At 46.1% G+C, this 23834-nt stretch overlaps 1 protein-coding gene across 9 annotated transcripts in view; it reads right to left on the bottom strand.

The window, feature by feature from the left end:
* The window catches only part of EFCAB2 (EF-hand calcium binding domain 2), a 127534-nt gene that overhangs the window by 3716 nt on the left and 99984 nt on the right, over positions 1-23834 (bottom strand). For 4 of the 9 annotated variants that reach the window (XM_064383677.1, XM_064383682.1, XM_064383679.1 and 1 more), the window contains one exon: positions 1848-2521. In XM_064383677.1, the coding sequence (XP_064239747.1) occupies positions 2403-2521 (119 nt within the window). In that variant the 3' untranslated portion in view covers positions 1848-2402. Of the gene's footprint in view, positions 1-1846; positions 2522-18293; positions 19465-19648; positions 20536-23834 lie in introns of those variants that run through there. The other 5 variants (XM_064383680.1, XM_064383683.1, XR_010345120.1 and 2 more) reach the window with 4 other exon arrangements.

Here is a 23834-nt window from a genome sequence, read left to right as displayed (position 1 = left end):
GTTGAATAATGAAAAGACAACAGAGTATCAAGTACTGTGAGGATATAGTCTGTACCCTAGACATGCATGACCTGTGGTCAGCAACCTCCACTAATTGAGTTAGGATCACTGAAAGCAACTCTTAGATAAACTCTTAATAGTTTTTCTCAGAATCTTTATAAAGGAGTACCTGGAAGCCTCATCAAACTGGCATTTTAATGGTGTCTTATTTGGCTGACTCACCTATAAGACACTGTGATAAGCTCTTCAAGGGGAAAAACTTATTGCAAGTTTGGAAGCATAGCAGAATAAGCAAACATATTCTTTAAGGACCAAGGTAAGGTGTATCCTGTTTTTAAAAATATAAGATCTTATTATAAGAATCACACTCAAGGCTGGGCACGGTGTCTCATGCCTGCAATCCCAGCACTTTGGGAGGCCAAGGCAGTCGGATCACCTGAGGTCAGGAGTTTGAGACCAGCCTGCCCAACATGGTGAAACCCTGTCTCTACTAAAAATATTAGCTGAGTGTGGTGGCCAGTGCCTATAATCCCAGCTGCTTAAGAGACTGAGGCAGAAGAATCATTTGAACCCGGGAGGCGGAGGTTGCAGTGAGCCAAGATTATGCCACTGCACTCCAGCTTAGGTGACAGAGTGAGACTCTGTCTCAAAAAAAAAAAAAAAGAATCACACTTAAAATAGTATGAGGGGCCAGGTGCAGTGGCTCACGCCTGTGATCCCAACACTTTGGGAGGCTAAGGCAGGTGGATCACTTCAAGTCAGGAGTTCGAGACCAACCTGGCCAACAAGGTGAAACCACTGTCTCTACTAAAATAGAAAAATTAGCTGGGCATGGTGGTGGGCACCTGTAATCCCAGCTACTTGGGAGGCTGAGGCAGGAGAATTGATTGAACCCAGGAGGCAGAAGCTGCAGTGAGCCGAGATCGTGCCAGTGCACTCCAGTCTGCAAGACAGAGTTAGACTCCCTCTCAAAAAGAAAAAAAAAAACAATAGTATGAAGGAAGAATGGGAGTTATTGTTTCAGGGGTATGGAGTTTCCATTTGGAATGGGAAGGTTCTAGAGATGGGTCCGCGTGATGGCTGCATAACAATGTGAATTTACTTAATGCCGTGGACCATACGCATAAAAGTCATTACAATGGTAAAGTTGAAGTTATGTATATTCTACCGCAGTTAAATGAAAGTATGAAGGAGTTTAAACGTCATCTGCTTTCACACATCCCTCTAAGCGTATGAACATATAGAGAGAGTACAATTTTCAATAACCTTTTCTCACTCAGCTGTATTATTTCTTTTTTAAGCTCCAATAATCTTAAGGGTAATCTTAAATGAAATAAGTAAAGGAATAAGGATCATCCATAAAAAACAAACAATAACGTCTTCCTGATTATCTTTTATCCTGAGACAGGGTCTTGTTCTGTTGCCCAGGCTGGAGAGCAGTGGGGCGGACACTGCCCACTATAGTCTTGAGCTCCCAGGCTCAGGCAATCCTCTGGCCTCAGCAGAGGAGCTGGGACCACAGGTGCGTGCCACACCCAGCTGATTTTATTTATTTATTTTTTTCTGAGACAGAGTCTCACCCCATCACCCAGGCTGGAATGAAGTGATGCGATCTGGACTCACTACAACCTCCACCTCCCGGGTTCAACAATTCTCCTGCCTCAGCCTGCTGAGTAGCTGGGATTATAGGCACACACCACCACACCCGGCTAATTTTTTGTATGTTTAGTAGAGATGGAGTTTAGTAGAAATACCATGCTGGCCAGGCTGGTCTCGAACTCCTGACCTCATGATCTACCCTCAGCCTCCCAAAGTGCTGGGATTACAGGTGTGAGCCACCTCGCCTGGCCAATTTTTTTTTTTTTTAATTTTTATAGACATGGAGTTTCACTACATTTCCCAGGCTGGTCTTGAACTCCTGGGCTCAAGTCGTCCTCCTGCCTCAGCCTCCCAAATTGCTGGGATTACAGGCATGAGCTACTGTGTCCCGCCCAGTTACCTGATGTTGACCATAGTACGGCGGGGCTTTCTAAAAGTCACCCCTGCACCCCTTAAACTTTAGATGGGTTCAGGTGTTGATAGGCGTTATGTTGTTTACACAGGAGATTTCAAGGTCAGAAGGAAAAGGCTGCCTCTTTTATGAAAGCGAAGAGAAGGCAGACGAAGAAAGTAGGCACTGGGAAGATGTTCAAGAAGAAAAAAAAGCGAAAAGCCGTAAACACGAAAGCCAGACACTCATGTCACCTTCATTCATCGATTCATTTTGCACCCCTAGAAAAGTCCAAGTGTGCTGTAAAGAAAGTTCTTTGCTCCATACCTTCTACATTTTGCAAATGACTCGTGGAAGATTCGGCCAGGTTGAGGGGAGACGGAGCCATACTTTTCTTTTACAAGCAAACACTTTACCCTGTGGTCAGCAGGTGGGCAGAGGCTGGAGTGCTGCTGTCCCTGCCGCTCACGGGCATCAGACCTATGCACGTGTGCACTCGGTGGTCTTGACTCAGTGCCCGGGAGTGCAGACCTGGGTGAAGAAAGAAGGAAGTCTGATTCGCTGCTGCCTTTTCAAAATGTCCTTGTTGCTCTTTCTCATTATCCCCCATTGCCAAAAAGTAAATTATAAAGTTAATTTTTAGCAGCAAAGCATGCACGCATTTTGGTCTTTGCTTTTTTGGTATAAATGTATTAGTAGATTCAGCATTCTGATTGTGAAGCCACGTTTTCATAAGCATGCACATGTAGTTGTTTTTTTATTAAAGGAGAAAAATATTCTTATTCGTTTCTTAACACGCTGTGAGCTGCTATACTACAGCTGATACAGGTAGGAGTTTCTTCCCAAAAAGGAGGATTCTTTCCTCCCATTTTGCAGCACGAAGTCCACACTACAGCCACACTGGAACCTAGCAAACGTCTTAGGCTGTTGGTGTCAATGCAGAACCCCTTTAAAGAACAAAGGGTGAGGAGGCCACTAACATTTCCTCTTACTGCCTCCTGCGGCCACAGAGCCACTGACCACTGTACTCAAGCATGTCCTATAAACATGCCCCAAAGTGCACAGCCTGAAGAGCTTTCCAAGAATTGTGTTTGTCTGTTTTGCCTTCCACGCACACACTGGAAGAAACAACAGGCTACTCCTTGATTTGGGCAAAGGCACTGCTCCGGCCCTCGGGGGAGCACTGTGCAGCTGGCAGGCTGGCCGGCTGTGGGCATTCCGGTTTATGTTCTTGTTTCTTTCCTGCCCAGCAGAATATGCCCAGGAAAGTCAAAACTGGGTCCTGTCTTATTTAAGAAGTCTCGTTCCTCAGTATTTGTAGTCATGGTATTGAAACAAAGTTATTAGTCCAACTTAGTTCTTTGTCTTTTCTTTTCTTTTCTTTCTTTTTTTTGAGACAGAACCTCACTCTGCAGCCCAGGCTGGAGTATAGTGGCAATACCTCAGTTCACTGCAAACTCCACCTCCTGGGTTCAAGCGATTCTCCTGCCTCAGCCTGGGACTACAGGTGTGAGCCCGTAGCTGGGACTACAGGTGTGAGCCCCAACTCCCGGCTAATTTTATGTATGTTTAATAGAGACGAGGTTTCTCCATGTTGGCCAGGCTGGTCTCGAACTCCTGACCTCAAGTGATCTGCCCGCCTCAATCTTCCAAAGTGCTGAGATTACAGGCATGAGCCACCATGCCGGGCCGAATTCAACTTAATTCTGTTTTAAAAGTTAGTGAAGGCATTACTCGAGTTATGCAATGGACCAAGCATTGAAGAATAAAATGGCAGGGACTTATGGTTTGAAAGGGAAGTCAGATGAATAAATATACTACAAGATAACACACATTTAATAAAGGCATCCACATAAAAATTACTCTAGGCTATGGGAAGACAGGGCTGACAGCACCTCTATTTAGGTGAGAAGGAGCAAGGACAGACACCGCCGAGCTGAGGCAGGAAGTATGAGGTAGTTCAGCCCGGTGGTTACTGCCCGGGTGCCCCAGCATGGCCCTGCCACTTGCTAGCTTTGTGCCAGAGGCATTCAGTTACCATCTCTGAGCCGCAACTTCCTTACCTGTAGAATGGAGATGATCACGCTTTTTAGATGGCCAACTCATATACTATTATAGGGGTTACACTAAGTCAACAACACACAGAAATGACGCTGCAGGTAGCAGGTGCTCAGTACACACTTAACCTGAACGAGAAGGGTGATGTGGAAGAAAGAGCAATACACACCCAGGCGTGGAGCACGAGGGTGCTTGTCTTCCTCAGGAAAGACCTCAGAACTCCTGTGGAGCGAGGGAAAGGTGCTCCTGGAGCAGTGCAGGGGAGGAGGCCAGAATGGCGGCCGGCTGTGGGGATTATTAAGCAGGAGGGTGATGAGACGACCCTGTCCCTCTCCTTCCATCCGTGCCGTCTCTAGCCCTTTGCGCCTTTCCATTATAATAGCCGGCTTAACTTCTACTGCCTGAGGGTTTCGTCAGCCCCCTGCCTCCAATTACTGCAGGAGGGGGGGATGAACAGCTACAGAACTGACACCTTTCACTGCCTGATGAGAGTTGGAGCATACATAACCCAGCTCTCGCACCCCTCAGGCAGGACACCTCAGAGGCATATTCTCTGGGATTCCTAGAGTTGCCCAGCAAGATTCAGCTCCAGCTACCCACAGTGGTCACTGGCTTGACAACACACCCCTTCCTGGCTGGCTTCCCTTCCCTACTCCCAAATACATCATCTGCACCAGAATCCTCGTTTCAGAGTCTGCCTTTGACAAAACCCATACTGAGATATAAGTCATGACCATATCATCTATTTAGAAAAATACTTCTAGAGGCAGGTGAATAATGGATTGGACTGGGTAGAGCCTAGAGGCAGAGCTAGGAGGCTATGGCCATCGTCAAGGAAGGAGGGGATGAGGGCTGGAATCATCTTGTATTGAAGGAGTAGAGAGGAAGGGATGGACCCCAGAGACACCGAGGCAAGTCCTAGTGACTGAGGCACGTGGTCTAGTTGAGGGGGAGGAGGAATCGATGTTGCTGCATGTTGGAGCCCAGCGGAACATTCAGCCGGAGAATCTCCGTGAAAGGCTGGATCAAAGGTTTGGATCTGGGAATTCTTGCGAATGGTAGCCGAGGTCATGGGGATGAATGAGACCCCTGGGAGAGACTAAAGAAGTGGAGCTAAGGCTCGAGTCCCGGGACACTAACAGTTGAGGGTGGAAACAGAAAGAGGCCTCAGTGAGCCGCAGAAGCAACAGTCAAAGAGAAAGGAGATAACCTGGAAAGAACGTGCCTTTTCATCCGAGAAAGAACGTCAGCAGGGAAGGGGCGCCAGCACGCGTTAAATGTTGCAGTGAATTCAGAAGCCGCGCAGGGCGGGACACAGGCTGCTGGAATTGGCAGTAGGCATGTCACTGAGGACCTCGGCAGTCTCAGCAAGTGAGGGAGACAGAAGCGAGACTGTGGGAGGCCGAGAAATGGAAGAGAGGTGCGGACGAGCTCAGGGAGAGGGAACATTTCTCAGAATGCTTGGTGGTGGAGGGAGGGGAAAGAGACTTGGATGAGGGGAGAGAAGTCTAAAGGAAGGGAAGGTGCTTTTTGAAAAGATGGGGTAGACGTGATGAAGGCTGTGGTCTGAACACAGGGAAGAGAAGTCACGGGAGAGCAGAAAGGGAATGGTTGGTGGAGGACAGTCGGTGAGGAGGCTGCCCGGAATGGGAGGGAGCCGAGGAGGAGGTCGGCATTCAGGAGGACCCGGGGACTTCTGAGAGTGGAGATGAGGAGGTGAGGATGGATGCAATCACAGGTGAGTGTAGAGACGATGACCGCTGTGCCCCGCGCCACTGCGCTTGGAGGGAATCTGGGCTGGGCCGGGGCTGGTGGTGGAGAGTGTCACGAACTACAGGGTAGCTCTAAAACCGGGGCTGCTTTCGGAGCCTGGTGCCTGGGGTGGTGCAGAGGGGGCCCTGAGCACCTGGAAACCGAGCGGCCTGAGAACCGGGAGAGCGCCGCGTGGAGGAGGAGCCCCTGCCAGGTCCAGGGCCCCTGGGAGCCCGCGGCGGACGCAAGAGCAGGGGTTGACCTGTGGCGACAGTCCCTGCCCCGTCAGCACCCGCAGCCGCACCTCTGCCCCCGGAGCTCTTAGATGCCACTGGTCTCTGAAAGGGAGACTTGACGGTGCCAGAGCCCAAAACGTTCTCTGCTAAGTAAGAGGCCAGGTCCTCCCGGGTTCAAGCGATTCTCCCGCCTCAGCCTCCTGCATGGGTAGAATTACAGGCGCCCGCCACCACGCTCGGCTAATTTTTGTACTTTCAGTAGAGACGGGGTTTCACCACGTGGGCCAGGCTGGTCTCGAACTCCCGACCTCAGGTGATGCGCCCACCTCGGCCTCCCAGAGCGCTGGGATTACAGGTGTGAGCCCCCGCGCCAGGGCTTTCGCGTTATTAAGAGAAGTCCGTGCTGGGTGTGGGGTGCAGTCTCACGGTGCCTGGGCCCCTGGCCCTCCCGTCCCCCGCTTGGCACTGGAAAGCCCGTTACCTGAACGCACCCTCCCTTCTTCCCCCGCGACTGGCGGCGGCGGCTCCACTTCCGCTCTGCGCAGGCGCACGGGGCCGCCGGGACCCCGCCTGCTGACCGTCCCGCTCTGCGCAGGCGCACCCGGCCGCCGGGACCCCGCTTGCTGACCGTCCAGTGCACCGACCTTCCCATCACCTTCCGCCCCGCGTGGCGCTCGGCCCGCGTCGATCGAGCCTCTTCCTGCCTTCTGGGTGCAGCGTCTTCACTGCCGCCTCTGCCCTCGGTTCTCACGCCTGCCCACTCGACCTCGCCCCTGCCCCGCTGCCCTCAGGACCCCACGCCTGATGTAGCCCCATGGGTGGGTGACAGCATCAGGAAACTGGAAGCGTGTCTTTGGAATGGGATTACAACTGTTTGGAAATCGTTCTGTCTCCCTAGCCTATGAATTCTCTTTTGTTTGTTTTTTGTTTTGTTCTAAGATGGAGTCTTGCTGTCTCGCCCAGGCTGGAGAGCAGTGGTGCGATCTCGGCTCACCGCGACCTCCGCCTCTTGGGTTCCAGCGATTCTCCTGCCTCTGCCAGCCGACTAGCTTGGATTACAGGCGCGCGCCACCATACCTGGCTAATTTTTTGTATTTTTAGTAAAGACCGGTTTCGCCATTTTGGCCAGGCTGGGCTCGAACTCCTGACCTCAGGTGATCCGCCGGCCTCGGCCTCCCAGTGCTGAGATTACAGGCATGAACTACCGTGCCAGGCCGCCATATCATAGGAATTCTTAATTCCTAGATCAAGAAAATCTTTAAATTATCTGGTTAATCCTGGTTATTCCTGAAGAAATTATCTCAACTTTTTACCTGGCTTACAAATCCAAATTTATTGATAACCAATACATATTGATGAATGACCAAATTTAAAATAGAAGAAACACAGATATAACCAGCTGCGGGTCTGAGTCGTGTGAACATTTTTCTTATTTTTAAATATACATTATTTTAAATATATCAAATATCGAAATATAAATGGTTGTAAATATTATTTAACATGTTTAGTTAGGGAAGAGTTATATTAGAATTATGGAATTCATGGTGTACTGTTATCACTTATCTAAATAATTATTCTAAATCATCTTTTTCCTTATGACCCTATGATATTTGAAACCTGTTTTATCTGCGATAGCTTCATTAAATCAAGTCCAAACACTTCACTTCCACCCACATTAAGAAAAACAGAGAGATTCACTGTGACAGAAACAGCAGTGTAACTGTTAATGCAAACACTGTAAATCGCCAGAAACGAATAAGGTAAGAAGAATGTTACTAAGTGTGGATTTGGCTAGCACACAAGCCAAGGTGGGGCTTATACTTCTCTTAAGGGACACAGGCAATTTTAAGGCCCACCTGTGACACACACACACACACTTATGAAAGTAAAATACAGGCCGAGCGTGGTGGCTCATGCCTGTAATCCCAACACTTTGGGAGGCCGAGGCGGGTGGATCACAAGGTCAAGAGATCGAGACCATCCTGGAAAACATGGTGAAACTCCATCTCTACTAAAAATACAAAAAATTAGCTGAGCATGGTGGCGCATGCCTGTAATCCCAGCCACTCAGGAGGCTGAGGCAGGAGAATTGCCTGAACCCAGGAGGTGGAGGCTGCAGTGAGCGGAGATCGCACCATTGCACTCCAGTCTGGGTAACAAGAGCGAAATTCTGTCTCGAAAAAAAAAAAAAAAAAGAAAGTAAAATACATGTTCTTGTTTGTTTTCCAGAGACAGGGTCTTACAAGCTGGCCAGGCTGGAGTGCAGTACTGCGCCTCTAACTCCTGGCTCAAGTGATCCTCCTGCCTCAGCCTCCTGAGTAGCTGGGACTACAGGCATGTGCCACTATGCCGGCTAATTATTTTTAATTTTTGTAGAGATGGGGTCTCTGTTGCCCAGGTGTCTCTCAAACTCCTGGCTTCAAGTGATCCTGCCTTGACCTCCCAAAGTGTTGGGATGACAGGTGTGAGCCACAGCATCCAGCCAAAAATGCAAGTTATCAAGAGAAATCAAGAAATATTTCATTTGAAAAATTAAAGAAGCAAACTGCTGTCTGTGCCTTTGCTGTGCAAACAGTACTTCAAAGAAGCCAAATCGTTGATGGCAGAATATTATCCTGTTTTTTTGTTGTTGTTTGTTTTTTTGAGACAGAATCTTGCTCTGTGGTCCAGGCTGGAGTGCAGTGGTGTGATCACGACTCACTGCAACCTCCATGTCCCAGGCTCAGGTTATACTCTCACCTCAGCCCCAAGTAGCTGGGACTACAGGCGCGCACCACCACACCTGGCTAATTTTTCTATTTTTAGTAGATATGGGGTTTCTCCATGTTGCCCAGGCTGGTCGTGAGAAAATTATCTTTAATAGAGGAATTCCATTGCATAAATGAAGAAGGAATAATAGAATCTTTAAAAAAAAAAAATCACCATTTTGCAACTCTTACTAAAATAATGTTAATGGCAACCATTAAGTGACAGGTTGACAGAGAGCTTCATACAGTGGGGATCAGGCTGACAGCAGCTGAGTCTTGGTGACAAAAAGAGACAATGCAAACATTATGTTATCTCCTGAAGGAAGGCAATAAAAATCCACCACTTCCAATGAAGTTGATTTGCAAAAAAAGAAAAGACAAAAACGAAACTGACCCTGATGGTGATCAAGCCACCAGACATAAAAATTGGTCTACAGGAAATACAGGGAATAGAGGGACGTGTGAAACACCACGACAGAAATGCAATCAGATAAGTCCAAAATGTGGAAAATTCTCCAGGACCAAAGACGAGGCACTTCAACAAATGACAGACAAGAACAAAAGGGGAGGGGAGAGTTAAAGATGAAAAGACACAGCAGCCAATTGCCACACGAGGGCCTTGTCTGGATCCTGACTGGAATAAACCAATGGTAAAAGCATGTTTATGAGACAATAGTGGAAATTTGAAAATATCACATATCAGATATTACAGAACTATTGTTAACTTTTTAAGATAGGATCATGGTTTCATGGTTGTGTGGGGAAAGGGGGAAGGAGGTCCTTATCTTTACCTTATCTGCTAAAGATAACATCCAAGCATTTACAGATGAAATGATGTGATGTCTAGAATCGGTTTTGAAATAACCAGCAGGGATAAGGATGGGGGTCAGATGAACTGGAGGGAGAACAGGTGAAGCAAGACTGGCCATATGTTAATGTTAATGCATAATAAATACATGAGGGTCCATTTATTCTGTTGTTTGTTTGTTTGTTTTGTTTTGTTTTTGCGACAGAGTCTCGCTCTATTGCCCAGGCTGCAGTGCAGTGGCATGATCTTGGCTCACTGCAACCTCTGCCTCCTGGGTTCAAGCAATTCTCCTGCCTTAGCCTCCTGAGTAGCTAGGACCTCAGGCATGTGCCACCACGCCCAGCTAATTTTTGTATTTTTAGTAGAGTCGGAGTTTTGCCATGTTGGCCTGGCTGGTCTTGAACTCCTGACCTCAGATGATCTGCCCTCCTGGGCCCCAAAGTGCTGGGATTACAGGCGTGAGCCACCATACCCAGCCCATTTATCCTATTCCTTGAATGTTAAAATTTCTTAATAGAAAGTCATTTTTTAATCACCTGTGCTGAGGATCCGTGTCTTGCATAACTAGTTGCACGATACCTTACGCTTGGCTGTGTGCCATCCTCAGGCTCTTCTCCTCGTCCCCATACCCCCATCACAGCGAGCACCTCCTCTTCTTTCCGTTGTCCCAGAAAAGGAAATTTGAGCCAACCGGTCATTGTCTCTGACTCTGAGTCTTCAGTCTACAGCTTCCCCTGCCTCTTTTCACTCTGTCATATCCCTAAGCCCACGCTCCCTCCTTAGGACCATGTTTACAGATTCTAGACCGAGAATGTGCCTTCTTCGGCCATCACCTTCTCAGCAGCTTCCAGCCGTAGCCCACTCCACAAGCAGCCACTCCTCCTCTCCCCACGTTTTCTTTAGTGGATCCAGCTCCTGGTACTAGGAAGTTCTGAGCCAAGCAGCGCTCCCCAGACCGCCTTCCTCTGGTCTTCCCTCCCACCGTCGAGGACCACCTCCGATCCTCCTCAGCCTCACAGGGTGGAGCACTGAAATAAACAACGCCTGGCCTCTCTGGCTGCTTACTTGTTCCTTCCCTTATGAGGAAGACATCTGATTGGATGTGTGAAGCTTTGCCTTTACCACATTTTATCACTTTCCAAAAAGTCTTGATTGGGCCTGCCTCCTACTCTGTTTTGTATGTATTTTGTTCTACCAACAAATGAGAATTTAAAGCAAATCTGTAAGTCCTCCTGCCACTGGCATTTAAAAGTGGCTGGGTGTGGTGGCTTACGCCTGTCATCCCAGCACTTTGGGAGGCCGAGGCGGGTGGATTAACTGAGATCAGGAGTTCAAGACCAGCCTGGCCATCATGGCAAAACCCAATCTCTACTAAAAATACAAAAATTAGCCAGGAGTGGTGGCGAATGCTTGTAGTCCAGCTACTTCGGAGGCTGAGGCAGGAGGATTGCTTGAACCTGGGAGGTGGAGCCACCACGCCCCGCAAGGCCTTTGTTCTCAAAAAGCCTTTGCAGGAACAAACAGCTGAATTGTCTGGAGAGAGCAGGCAGGGTCTCTGGGCCGGGAATGGGAAGGTCATTGACAGGGCACTGTGGCCTGTGGCCTGGTGTCGGGAGGGAAGGGCTGTCTGCCGACGTCAGAAGGGTGGGCAGGGCTGGTGGCTGTGCCAGTGGTTGGTGGGCAAACCGGAGGGAAGAACTCCCTCCATTCTAGGGTCTGGCTTTCACACAGCTTTCTCTCCTGTAGTCTCACTCTGGGCTTAACAAACCACATCAATATATTCCCTTGAACAATCTGCTGAAAACGCCCCACCTTGAGAGAATCGCTCCAGGTTCTCACTGGTTTCCTCACAGGTGTCATCCCAGTTTCCGGAGCAGTGGACTGGGAAGAGGACAGGGCTTTTCAGGCGACGACGACGGTGACTGAGCCAGTTTTGGTGTTCACAGTTGTCATGGTTTTGGTCCGTATTGTTAGATTGTAGAGGTACCACATAAACCTCCAGATTATTGTGTGATAGAAGGTAAACTGAGGCCTCCTCTTGTTTTCATTGGCCAATAAGGGATTGGAGTTACACTTGATTTAGAAAAATTGGAGAAAAAAAAAAGGAAAATTGAAATGGTGTTTCTGGGACAAAGGCGTCATGGTTGCATTTCACACCTGGGAATCGCATAATGCCCAGTAATTCTTTCCTGGTAGTTTAAATTAAGCACACCGTTTTTGTGAAGGACTTGCTTTTGCAGCCGCCACACTGGCTCAGCTGGAGCTAACTCTAATTTGTAATGCAGCCAAAAACCATGGCAGTCGGGTCCTGCCTCGGCCCCAGCCTCCCTCCTCAAATAAGAATGGGCATCAGGACTGAAGATCACAAGAATTTCAGACACTGAGAAACCGTGCGATCGTGATGGTTCACTTGCAATGTGATGAGAAGGGATAGTTTTAGATTTCACAAGCAACTAAAGAACGCGGCGCTACCATTGAGTTGCATATGGCACACACGCAGTATTTTCTACTCTATGTGAGTCCAACTTGCCTCAGGGAATGTGAAGGACCATTGAAAAGAAGTAACTGGGTGATGGAGGTCCGCTAAGGGTCCTGGGGACACAGGATGGGGGACAGAAGAGGACCCGGGACTGCCCTGATGGTGTTTGCCCTGTACCGAGGTCCACTAAGGGTCCTGGGACACAGGATGGGGGACAGCAGAGGACCCGGTACTGCCCTGATGGTATGTTTGCCCTGTATCTTTTGCTGCTATTTCTCCTTCCCTGTCTCTAACTTTGGGCTGTCCCCAGCTTCAGCCCTCGGAGCCCTTCTCTTCCCTACTTGCCCTCCCTTCTTAGGTGACCCATCCAGCCTCACGGCTTTAAACATCTTCTGCACATGGACCACTCCAACCCCAGGCTCCGCAGAGCTCCTGACTTATATAGACAGCCTGGATGCTCGTTTGGCTTCTCAGTGGGACATGTCTCAAACCACACTCCTGAGCTTCCCTTCAACCTGAACGAACAGTATCTAGTTGCTTAGACCTAAACCCTGTGATCATTCTCGAGTCTCTTCTTCTCTACTTCCATCCAATCCACTGGGAACTCCTGTTGCTTCTACCTTCCACATGGATCCCAAATCCAACCACCTTTCGCTCTCCACCACCATCATCCTGGCCTGAGGCGCCGTCCCCCTGGTAATGTCCACTCACCGGCTCAGCACCATTCAATGTCTTCTCTTCACACTTAGCGTGGCTCCAAAGTCCTTTCCCGGCCTACAGCGCCCTTCCGTCCTCATCTGCTTCTCTCTCTTCATTCAGGCTGCCAAGGCCTGGGGTCTCCCTGCTGATCCTTCCAGCTGCCAAACACTTGGTGCTTGACGTTCCTCTACAAGGAATGCTCTTTCCCACGCTCCTTCGTTTCCTTCAGGCCACTGCTCAAGATCGCCTCCTTAGAGAGGACTTCCGTGTCATTCCAGATAGAACAATACCCATCACTCTCCCCCCTTATCCTGCTTTATTTTTCTTTATAGTGTTAATCCCGACATGACGTATATTTATTGATGTGTTATCTGCCTCCTACTGTCAACCTCACAGTCAGAATTCAAGTTCCTTAATGACAGGGACTTTGTTTTGTTTACTTGAACTGTTTCTTTTCTTTTTGGGACGGAATCTTGCTTTGTCACCCAGGCTAGAGGGCAGTGGTGCGATTTCGGCTCACTGCAGCATCCGCCTCCTAGGTTGAAGCAATTCTCTTGCCTCAGCCTCTCAAGTAGCTGGGACTACAGGCGCCTGCCACCATGCTCAGCTAATTTTTGCATTTTTAGTAGAGACAGGGTTTTGCCATGTTGCCCAGGCTGATCTCAAACTCCTGACCTCAAGTGCTTCATCCGCCTCAGCCTCCCAAAGTGCTGGGATTACAGGCGTGAGCTACCACACCCAACTATTTTATTAGAACTGTTTCTAGCACAGAATATCACTAATTAAATATTTCATTGAATGAATGAAGTTAAAATTACATGTGCACCCTTTCCATGAAGTCCCTGAGGTCACAAGTTTAGGAAAATGGACTTCCTTACTCCCAGACGTCCTATAAATACCTGTACCCAACCTCGTTATATAATTGAGGATGTTTCCTATATAGAGAAAACATTTATATTCATTCATTCAGCAGATATTCACTGAACACTTCGTAATGATAGATACCACTTACTAAGCCCTATGTGCAAGGAGCCCGTCATGCTCAGAGTAATCCTACAAGGTAGCTGTGATTTCCACCACTTTACAGATGGACAACAGAGGACACACACATCAAGTGACGTTTCCCAGGTCACGTATCCTATACCTGGCACAGCTGGAATTCAGCACTCTTTTCCCTAAGCCATGCTATAAAGCTACTTCAGCATTAGCTTTAAGCCATTCATTCTAGAACATTCTCACCCACCTAGTATTGGCAGCAAAATTGCCAATGTGAGCACATAAAACATTTGCAGTTCAGCCTGTCACTTCCTCTGTGAAGTCCTCCGAGTCCACAGCAGAGCGGGCTGCGATGATTGGCCCCAATGCACTTTGCTGCCATTGCTGAACAACTCTTGCTCAGCATCTTTGTGTGTTACTGTCTCTCCGTCAGGGTGAAATCTCTCAAGGACAAGGGCTATGTCTAACATTCATTTTGGCATCTCTGGTGCCTAGCACAGTGTCTGCCACATAGTAGGAATTCAATGAATGCTGACTGATGAGCACATGAATTGCACGAAAAACACTTTGACAGCCTAAGAAGCTGGCATTTTGGTGTCCTTCTGGCTGTGATGGTCATTCTTCACTTCTTTTGCACGCTTTTTCCCCGGTTCCTATTTTGTTGCTTGAATATTTGTGACATTTCCTGCTAAGTGCTCTGTGCAAAAGTGGCTCATTCTAATTGCCTCCTGCAAATAATATTTTTTCTGGAAGAAATCGCATCTCTTGAATTCAGATTCTGCCTGTTATGTTGTGCTTTGTGGGCTCCATTTCAAAGCAGCCGAGGGGTTTGTTGTTTCTGTCTGAAGAAACAATCTGTGAGGCTCACACCTGGCGCTTCCTGGAGCTCACCCCACTGCACCCTTCAGTACACTGCCGTGGGCCATTAGAAAGTTCCAGTTACCAATGGAATGCAAATTTTTAAAAGATCAATGAGATACTATTTTTGCCTATCAAACTGGCAAAATAAAAAGCAAAAACATGCTGAGGAGGGTTTAGAATATGGGAACAACCTTTCTGCAGGATAGATTGAAAACACATTAGCAAAAGACTTAAAAATAGGTCCCCATCACTTTAAAAGTGACCCAACAGTTCTGCTTTTAGAAATATATTCTAAGCAAACAATTAAATTAAGACTTAACTACTAGGATGTTCATCATAATTTATTATAATAGTGGAAACTGAAAAGTATTTAAATTACTGAGAATAAGGAACTAATGAAATAGCCAAGTGTGACAGCTCTAACCCCAGCACTTTGGGAAGCCCAGGCTGGGGAGGATCACTTGAGGCCAGGAGTTCGAGCCTGGAGTGAGCTATGATTGTGCCTCTGCACTCCAGTCTTGGTGACACAGCAAGACCTATCTCTAAATTGATTAACTAATTAAGGTGTAGCCAAACAATTAGATACTATCCAGTCACTCAAAGTTATGTTTTGGATAAGTATACACTGACATGGAAAGATTATTCATTATGTATTAATTTAAAATAGCAGATTATATAATGGCATATATGGTCTGATCTTGTAGTATTTTTCAACTATGTTTTTGTTTTTTATTTTTTGGTGATGGAGTCTTGCTCTATTGCCCAGGCTGGAGTGCAATGGCATAATCCTGGCTCACTGCAACTCTGCCTCCCAGGTTCAAGTGATTCATTTGCCTCAGCCTCCCAAGTAGCTGGGATTACAGATGTGCTATCACACCTAGCTAATTTTTGTATTTTTGTAGAAATGGGGTTTCACCATGTTGCCCAGGCTGGTCTCAAACTCCTGACCTTCAGTGAACCGCCTACCTTGGCCACCCAAAGTGCTGGGATTACAGGCATGAGTCACTGTGCTTGACCTGATTTGTCTTTTTTAAGAAAAATAAGTTTCTTCAAATGATTACAAGTGTTTTCTCCACTAGACAAGGTAAATAATTCCTGTTGCTCTAAAGGTACTATGACTGATAGCAAATTTTTAAAAAAATAGAACAAAGAAAAAAAGAAACCTCTTAAAGCCTCCTATTTTCACATTCTAGAAATAAACTTAACACCTTATAATTAACAGCACCATGACAGCAAACCTTGGTTATCCCACAGCAGGCTGGGTATGCGCACACTCTCCCCAGTGCATTTTCTGTTATGCACCCACTTCCCCACACTCTGTCCTTACCCAGGCAGCAGGGCTCCATCCCTGCCCCACCCTCTCTCTTTTTCTCTCTCCCTCTCTGCCCACCTGGCTTTCTGTAAATAATCATTTGTGTCATTGCTTACAGCTTTTTAAACATTTTCACTTTTACTATTTTATTTAATCTTCACACCAGCCCTGAAAAGTGTTTTTTCCACTTTAAGATGCAGAAGCTCAGCAATATTTTTTTTATTTTTTTGAGCCAAGGTCTCTCTCTGTCACCCAGGCCGAGTGCTGTGGCGCAATCATGGCTCACGGCAGCCTGGACCTCCAGGGAAGCTCAGCAATATTAAATGTCTGGGCCAATCACGTCATCAGTAAGTGGTAAAGCCTAACTCCAAATCCCACACTTTCATTCGATATCAGAGCCCCAGGTAGTGGTTTTCACACACAAGCATGCATGAGGCTCCCGTGAGAATGTGAAAAATTAAGTGTCCTGGGCCCTACCTCCAGAGATTCTGTTTTAGGGGTCTGGAATGGGGCACCCCCCCATTTCTAACATCCTCCTTCCAGGGGCTCCTGAAGCAGGTGACTGGCAGTCACACATTCAGAAACACGCCCAGCTCGACAGGGAGCGTATGTGACCATGAGGCTCTCTGTCTATTTAAGTGGCCCAGGAGGGTAATGTAGTGACACTCATCTTCCAGGAACTGCCGGTATAAACAGGGAACTTTCTCATATGGAAGGATTTAGAAAAGGGAAAGGAAGGAAGACAGGAAGGTAGGAGAGAAAGATCTAAACACGTTCCATCCAGCAGAAAATCCTCCTGCCCTGAACTCACACTCATAAACCCAGCTAGCCTGCTATGGTGGACTCTTTTTTGTGTCTCTTAGGCTTTTGGCACTTAGATACTGGGTGACTGCAAAGGGGACTCTCAGGTGGGAGAAGGACTAGAGCTGGGCTATTTTGCAGACAGAGGTGCACAGGGGGTGAATGAAGCACCTGATCCAGAGTGAGTCACACATAAAGCTGGGATCAGAGCACAAGACCCTCAGGCCTGAAGTCATGCACCTTCCCCAGCAGTGTGAGCACAGAGGGGGCTTTCCACAGGGCCCGGCGGAGCTGGCAGGCTCTGCAGAAGCCAAGAGGCATGAGGGTAAGCAAACGTTCTGCACAAGAGACCAAGCATTCTCCTAGTCAGGAAATGCCATGGTGATTTAAATCACATGCTGAGGGCAAGGTCAGTGAGCTGAAGAGGCAAAATACACATTGCAGTGGTTTGGGTGTAAAGAAAAGTGTTCTCTTTTCAAACAAGGTACATTTATTCTGCAACTCAGGAGATAAAATGAGATTTCTGTGGGAAGCCTCTGTTGCGCTTTCTGGTGGCCTTAAAAGAAACAGACGCATTTGTGCTAAAGATAAAAGTGAATTACATTCCGTAAAGCCAACTCTATGATACTAAACAGAGAGGATTCCCTTGAGACAAGAAGTGAAGTTTAACATCAGTCAGAACGTTTGAAAGACTCCTCTAAGTGGGACCAGGGGAGGTACGCAATCTCAAGGCATCCTTCTCTACCGCCTTCCGTGCACAAGAGTCTCTTCGGAGAGAGAATACAGTGTCATCCCCTGATTGTCAAGAGATTAGGGTTCATTCACCAGACTGCAGTTCTTTAATGGCTTACAGGATTTAACTCAGAGCTGTCTTGTATGCTCCAAACAAGCCGGTGCCTGTGTTTACGCATCAGGCGCTAGCACGCGCTTTACCGCTGCGTGTCCGTGCTGGCCCCTGCTGCCCTGCCGAATGATACGCCCCTGGGTATGTGTCCACCTCAAAGGTTATTTCCTATCTCGGCCACCCTCCTTCCCAGCTGCAAAGCATTGCCTATCACAAACAGCCTGTCTGCTGTGCTCTGAGGGTCACCACACTCCTTTCTTCCTCCGCCTCCGCCCCGTCCTGAGGGCATGCGGCTCATTCTCATCTCTGGCTGGTGATTCTGACATGCACGGCCAAGCAAGACGCACATCAGTTCTCCACCTGGATTTTACCTTATCCTGGGAAAAAAATTATCTTGGGAAACTAGAGAAGGAAGAAATGCCTTCCACTGTTACCACTGATAGAATCACCTGTCAGAAAGCCCTCCATAAGTGACGATTCCTCGCCATCACTTTCACTCACTATTTTTTGAATGGGATGACCACACATTAATCATCTAAACTGGAACATTTCTAAGAGTAACAAGGAGACCAATTAATAATTACACTGGGACGGGTGTAGTCTGGGACTACCCGGGCAAGGCAGCATATATGGTCATCCTACTTCTCCAGGTCATGAGTAGAACAAAGAAGACACGCGGGGCAGAGTCCCAGATGACGCCAGCTGACAAAAGACGTAAACAGAAATAAGCTTTATTCTTGTCAACCCCTGACATGTGGGAGTTTTGATATCAGAACATAACCTAGAAAAAGCTGATATAGCCCCTTACTGTTGTGTGACTTCTCGATTGCAACCCCTGTGAAATGAGGGCAACTTACTAGCATCTATACCGATGGGTGGATGTGAGGATTAAATGAGTTCATGTACGTGAGGCACTCAGGACAGTGCCTGCAACACAGAACAGTCAACGAATATGAGCCACTCTTACTATGCACTCATATAATAAATAGGAGAAAAAGCCGGGCACAGTGGCTCACGCCTATAATCCCAGCACTTTGGGAGGCTGAGGCGGGTGGATTATGAGGTCAGGAGTTCAAGACCAGCCTGACCAACATGGAGAAACCCTGTTTCTACTAAAAATACAAAATTCCCAGGGGGTTCCATGTTTCGTGACACCTCTAGGGTTTTGTACTCGCTGCTCGCCTGCTGGAACGCCCTGTGCCCTGCCGCCCACTTACTAAACTACTCATTTTAGAGTCAGGCGTTTCCCATCCTGGTAAGCCTTCTCTACACACTAGCACAGAAAGCTGCCTCCCTGCACAGCTGAGTAGCTGCCTCTCTTCTGCACTTCCGCAGTACCCTGAAGGAGCCCCTATCTGAAATTGGCTGCTGACTGACTTGCAGGTTTCCCTCACTAAACTGTGACCTGGATTAGTTAGGGACTCTAGTTCCTAGCACATTATCTAATGACACTCATTCAATGTTTCAAGAATGAAAGAACAGTGATAAACAATCTCTTGGGTAGCAGTTGCCTCTTCTAGGGGCAAGACTACATGCCTGAGGAAGGCTCACAGCAACTTTAAATGTTTACATATATGTAGATACACACATATAATGAAAAAGCCATCTTTAAATAGAGATCTGTGTGTGTATTGTTATAAAAGAATACATCGGTTATGGGAAATTGTTCATTTTCCTTTACCTTATCTTCCCCTGTGCTTGTAAGTGGCTCTATGTTTTACATTTCTCCATTGTGACTGCTCGTACTCAGAGGTGCCCAAGTCACTTTCTTCTGTTCTTTCAGGAGCTGTACTTTTCAGACACCGTAACATTACTCAGTACTCTCACCCAGTATTCAGGACAACATTCCATGGCAGGGCCGCTGCACGGGTGAGAATTTTCCTAAAGACAAAGAGAGAATTGCCGCCACCTCACATTCTCGTTTCCACTCAGCCTTCTTTCCTCTAGTTTCAATGACCTCAACTCCTTTAGCTACTCCATAAATGGTGTCACGCTGGATCAGCAAATTTTAATTTTTACACTAAGTTATTATAATCTCAAATGGTATTTGTAATTGGCACTCATAGAAAATCAATTATTAGTATTTATTTTGATAAATCTCCTTCCACACTCAGACTGATGAAGTGTTTGTTATTGTTTAAAAAAGAAGCCATCATAGTGCTACTCATTTTCAATTGGTGGTCATTCTGCCCCCTCTTAGATCTTTATATGCCAAACCTGAGGTCATTACAGTCATTTTCATTTTGTCAGCTTAATTAATTTGAAAGTAACCTGAGTTTTATTGTAGAAAATAACGATCCATTTTAATGTTAAAATGTTTTAGTATTTTTTTTTTTTTTGAGTCTCGCTCTGTCGCCCAGGCTGGAGTGCAGTGGCACGATCTTGGCTCACTGCAACCTCTGCCTCCTGGGTTCGAGTGATTCTTCTGCCTCAGCCTCCTGAGTAGCTGGGACTACAGGCACTTGCCACCACGCCTGGCTAATTTTTGTATTTTTTTAGTAGAGACAGGATTTACCATGTGAGCCAGGCTGGACTCGAACTCCTGACCTTGTGATCTGCCCGCCTCAGCCTCCCAAAGTGCTGGAATTACAGGTGTGAGCCACCATGCCCAGACAGAATTGTTTTTAAATAAATAGTAACATATCATTCTGTAAGGCGAGACATACTAAATTTGTTTTAAAGTGTTATGGTCATCTTTAAAAACAAAGTATCTTAAAATAGTTATGTCACAAGGTATTAAATATCACATATAGGAATCATGAGAGAAGATGTGAAATTAACAAGGACAAGCAATTTCTACAATTGTCCTTTTACTTAGAAATTATCTTTAGAACATTTAATTTTCATCTGTCACCATCATTGATATATAGTCCTTGTAATTAACTGAATTTGATTCTGGATCAATTGCAGCAGACAACATTTCTTCCATTTCCTCTTGAGAAAAAGGCTCACCTCGGAGAGACAAAAAGGAAAATGTATCATTTATGATCATCTGATTTTTTTCTTTCTCTTTCCGCTAGCCAGCTTAATAGCCATGGAGCCCCACAAACCCCCACAAAGTCACTAGTTCCTCTCCCTGCAGCTGCAGAGCCAGCATATCACGACAGTCCAGAGGTTCACAGAGAAGCCTAGTGTATACCCTGGCAGATTTTGGACTTCTTCTCGCCTGCAGATGTTATAGATCAAGCAATCTCTAGAACACATCATTTCAGGCAAAGCAGTAGGAAGACATAAAGACACCATGAACAAGGCTATTTATTTAGATTAAAACTTGAAATTACCAAAGGATCAACTTGAAGCCCCAGTATTTGATTAAAGATGGAAGGAAAATAATCTAATGGTTAAAAGCACAAGTTTGGATTCAAATGCTGGCTGCCTCGTACTAGCTCTAAGATCTTGAGCAAGTCAGTTAACTGCGCCATATCTTAGTTTACCTGTCTCTAAAATGAAGATGATAATAATACTACCCATCACACAGGGTTGTCATGAGAATTCAACGTGTTATTATTTGAATTGTACTTAGAACAGTACCTGGCACAGAAGCAGCAACAAGTGTTTGTTTAAAAAATTGTTCTGAGATCTTCCCTGCTGCTAAATACTGTCTGATGCAATACACATTGCAGGACACTTACGGACTTCTATCTCATGGGAACTTGATTCAATGTAATTTATTTTGTTTATCAAATGACATCCTGGGCAGTAAGAATGTATATTCTCAAACTATTGTTTGATGCTTTGTGGATATTATGAAGACTGTGTAAGTAACTTTAATCCATATTTTTATATAGCATAAATGTACTTAAAAACAATTTGTAGAATTCTGAGAATCTCAAAGCAACAATTCTTAAGCTACTAGTTTACCAAACTAGTCAACTGCTATTACACTTAGCTGATGGGTCTGTTATATTAAATCATAACTTAGATTTGTATGGTATTTACATCTTATATATTACTTCCAAACATACTGGCTCATATATGTGGAAGGTTTGTAACAATACTTGTTGAATGAATCATTGAAATCATACATATTCTTATTTGAAAATACCTGTCCTATGCTTAGTCCACTGAGAAACTCAATAGCTGATCTTTAAGTACCATGAACTCCCTGTAAACATACCATCCTGGCAATTATCACACAGCTCCTCCAGGTAAACCACACGAGCGTACCATCTGTATACACTGCAGTCTGTTCTGACTTTGCTGTTTCAGTCAGTAGCACTACCATAACACTTGTGCTCGAGGGCAAAGCCTTGGTGTTACTTTTGATTCAGCTCTCATCTTTGTCCCCTAAGCTCTGTCATCATGAACCATGGATTCTGCCGCAGATAGTCCTGTATCAATCCCTTCTTTCCATTCCCATTGCCATTGCCAGGTTAGGCCCTTATTTGGGTGCCTTCAGAATGCTGAAATAACCTTCTAACTGGTCTCCCTGGTCCAACCTCTTTCTCATGCATCTAACAAACCGACCAGCACCAGAAAAACCTTCTCATGATCACTCACACATCATGTGACTCATCTGCTCAAAAGCCTATACTACTTCTCCATTGCCCACAGGATGAATTCCAAACTCCTGATCCTGTGACTCCACAGCTTAGTCCCAGTCAATCTACTGAAGTTAATTTCCTGCTGTTTGCCAGCATCACCCTCGGGGCCAGCTAGGCTTATTTTCTCTCTGAAATAGCATGTTCATTCCTACCTCTCAGTTTTTGTTCAGACTGTTTTACACACCTACAACGTCTCCCTCTCATGAGCCCTTCACCTAGTCTTCACCATCTGCTCATTCATTCGTTAATTCAACAAACACTTGTTGAGATCTACTGTACGTGAGAGAATTATGATGCACAAGAGTTTACCTCTGCCCTCAACAACTTAACCATATACATTCTACCATCTCAAAAAACCTATTTTCTCTTTAAGTCTTCCCAGACCAAGCTTTCCAGGCTGGTCCGGCCCTGGATGATCTTCAGATATTTATTTTTCTATCGTCTTCTATTGTCTCTATTTTATGTTACTTTTATTTCCCCAATAAGATTGCAATGTCCTTGCAGGAGGGAGTAGATTTCAGTGTCATTATACCTTCCTACACTTACTGAATACTAAACACATAGTAGGCACGCAACAGTAGGAACGTCGAGCTGTTTTGGCCATTTTGACTAAATTCATGTTGCCTAATATATAACCTAGGATTTACTCTCTTTAAACTAATCCTTAGGATTAAGAAGCTGATGCTTCTTTGAAAGTCATAACATCCCCATCAAAATTAATCCCTCAGAGCATTTTGACAATGACATGAGTTCTTGGGTGGTGGCTCTGACGGTGGTGTCGTTCTTACTAATCTCACTCCCCGTGTTCCCCCAATGGATCAAGCTGGAATGGTCAAACCAGCTGTGCACGTAGATGCAGTCTTAGCTTTCCCTGCTCCAGATTACTTGCACTTTTGATTCTGTCTCAAGTGATTAGCAACTCTGAGTCATTCAGGACTCAATCTGCGAACCAGAGAGCTCTAGCTCTGTACAGGAGAAGGCAAGGTGGCCAGTGTGAGGACGGTTTCAGGAGATGACCTTCAGGGAAAACAAATGTACACCTCAGCCTAGCAGAGAGAATTCCCAAGGAAATATGTCGGCACATATAAGTGTGCAGGTATTACGTGTGTATATGCATATGTATGAAGGGCCATGTTCAAAGCAAATATCTATGGTTCCATTAACATTAAAAGAGGAAATGTTTACTGTTAAAAATGACCTCATATTAAACTGAGGCTGTATTATCTATAACTTCACCAACAGAAAAGCTTTTTAAAAAGGACTTTTTAAATTTCTTCAGCACTGTGGGAGACCAAGATGGGTGGATCACCTGAGATCAGGAGTTTGAGACCAGCCCGGCCATCTCTACTAGAAATACAAAAATTAGCTGGGCATGGTAGCCCACGCCTGTAATCCCAGCTACTCGAGAGGCTGAGGGAGGAGAATCACTTGAACCCAGGAAGCAGAGGTTGCAGTGAGCTGAGACTGCACTCCAGCCTGGGTGACAGAGTGAGACTCTGTCTCCAAAAAAACAAAAAAGAAAGAAATTTGTATAGACTCCTATTCGAATCTTCAATCTAGGAAGAGGCCTTCATTTGCAGTGACTGATAGCTCATGTTTTCCAGATGGCATATCTTTTATTCTGAAAATTCCATTCAGAATGACTGCAATTACAGAAGTAATCATTATACTTGACAAAATCCTATGAGACAACAGCCCAGCTCCCCT

This window comes from Aotus nancymaae, unplaced genomic scaffold (assembly GCF_030222135.1).
Source record: "Aotus nancymaae isolate 86718 unplaced genomic scaffold, 86718_ANA_hifiasm-v0.15.2.pri h1tg000032l_0, whole genome shotgun sequence".
In the NCBI taxonomy this organism is placed as follows: Eukaryota; Metazoa; Chordata; class Mammalia; order Primates; family Aotidae; genus Aotus; species Aotus nancymaae.
Note: the sequence above shows the minus strand (reverse complement) of the source record. Positions and strands in the feature narration are given on the sequence as shown.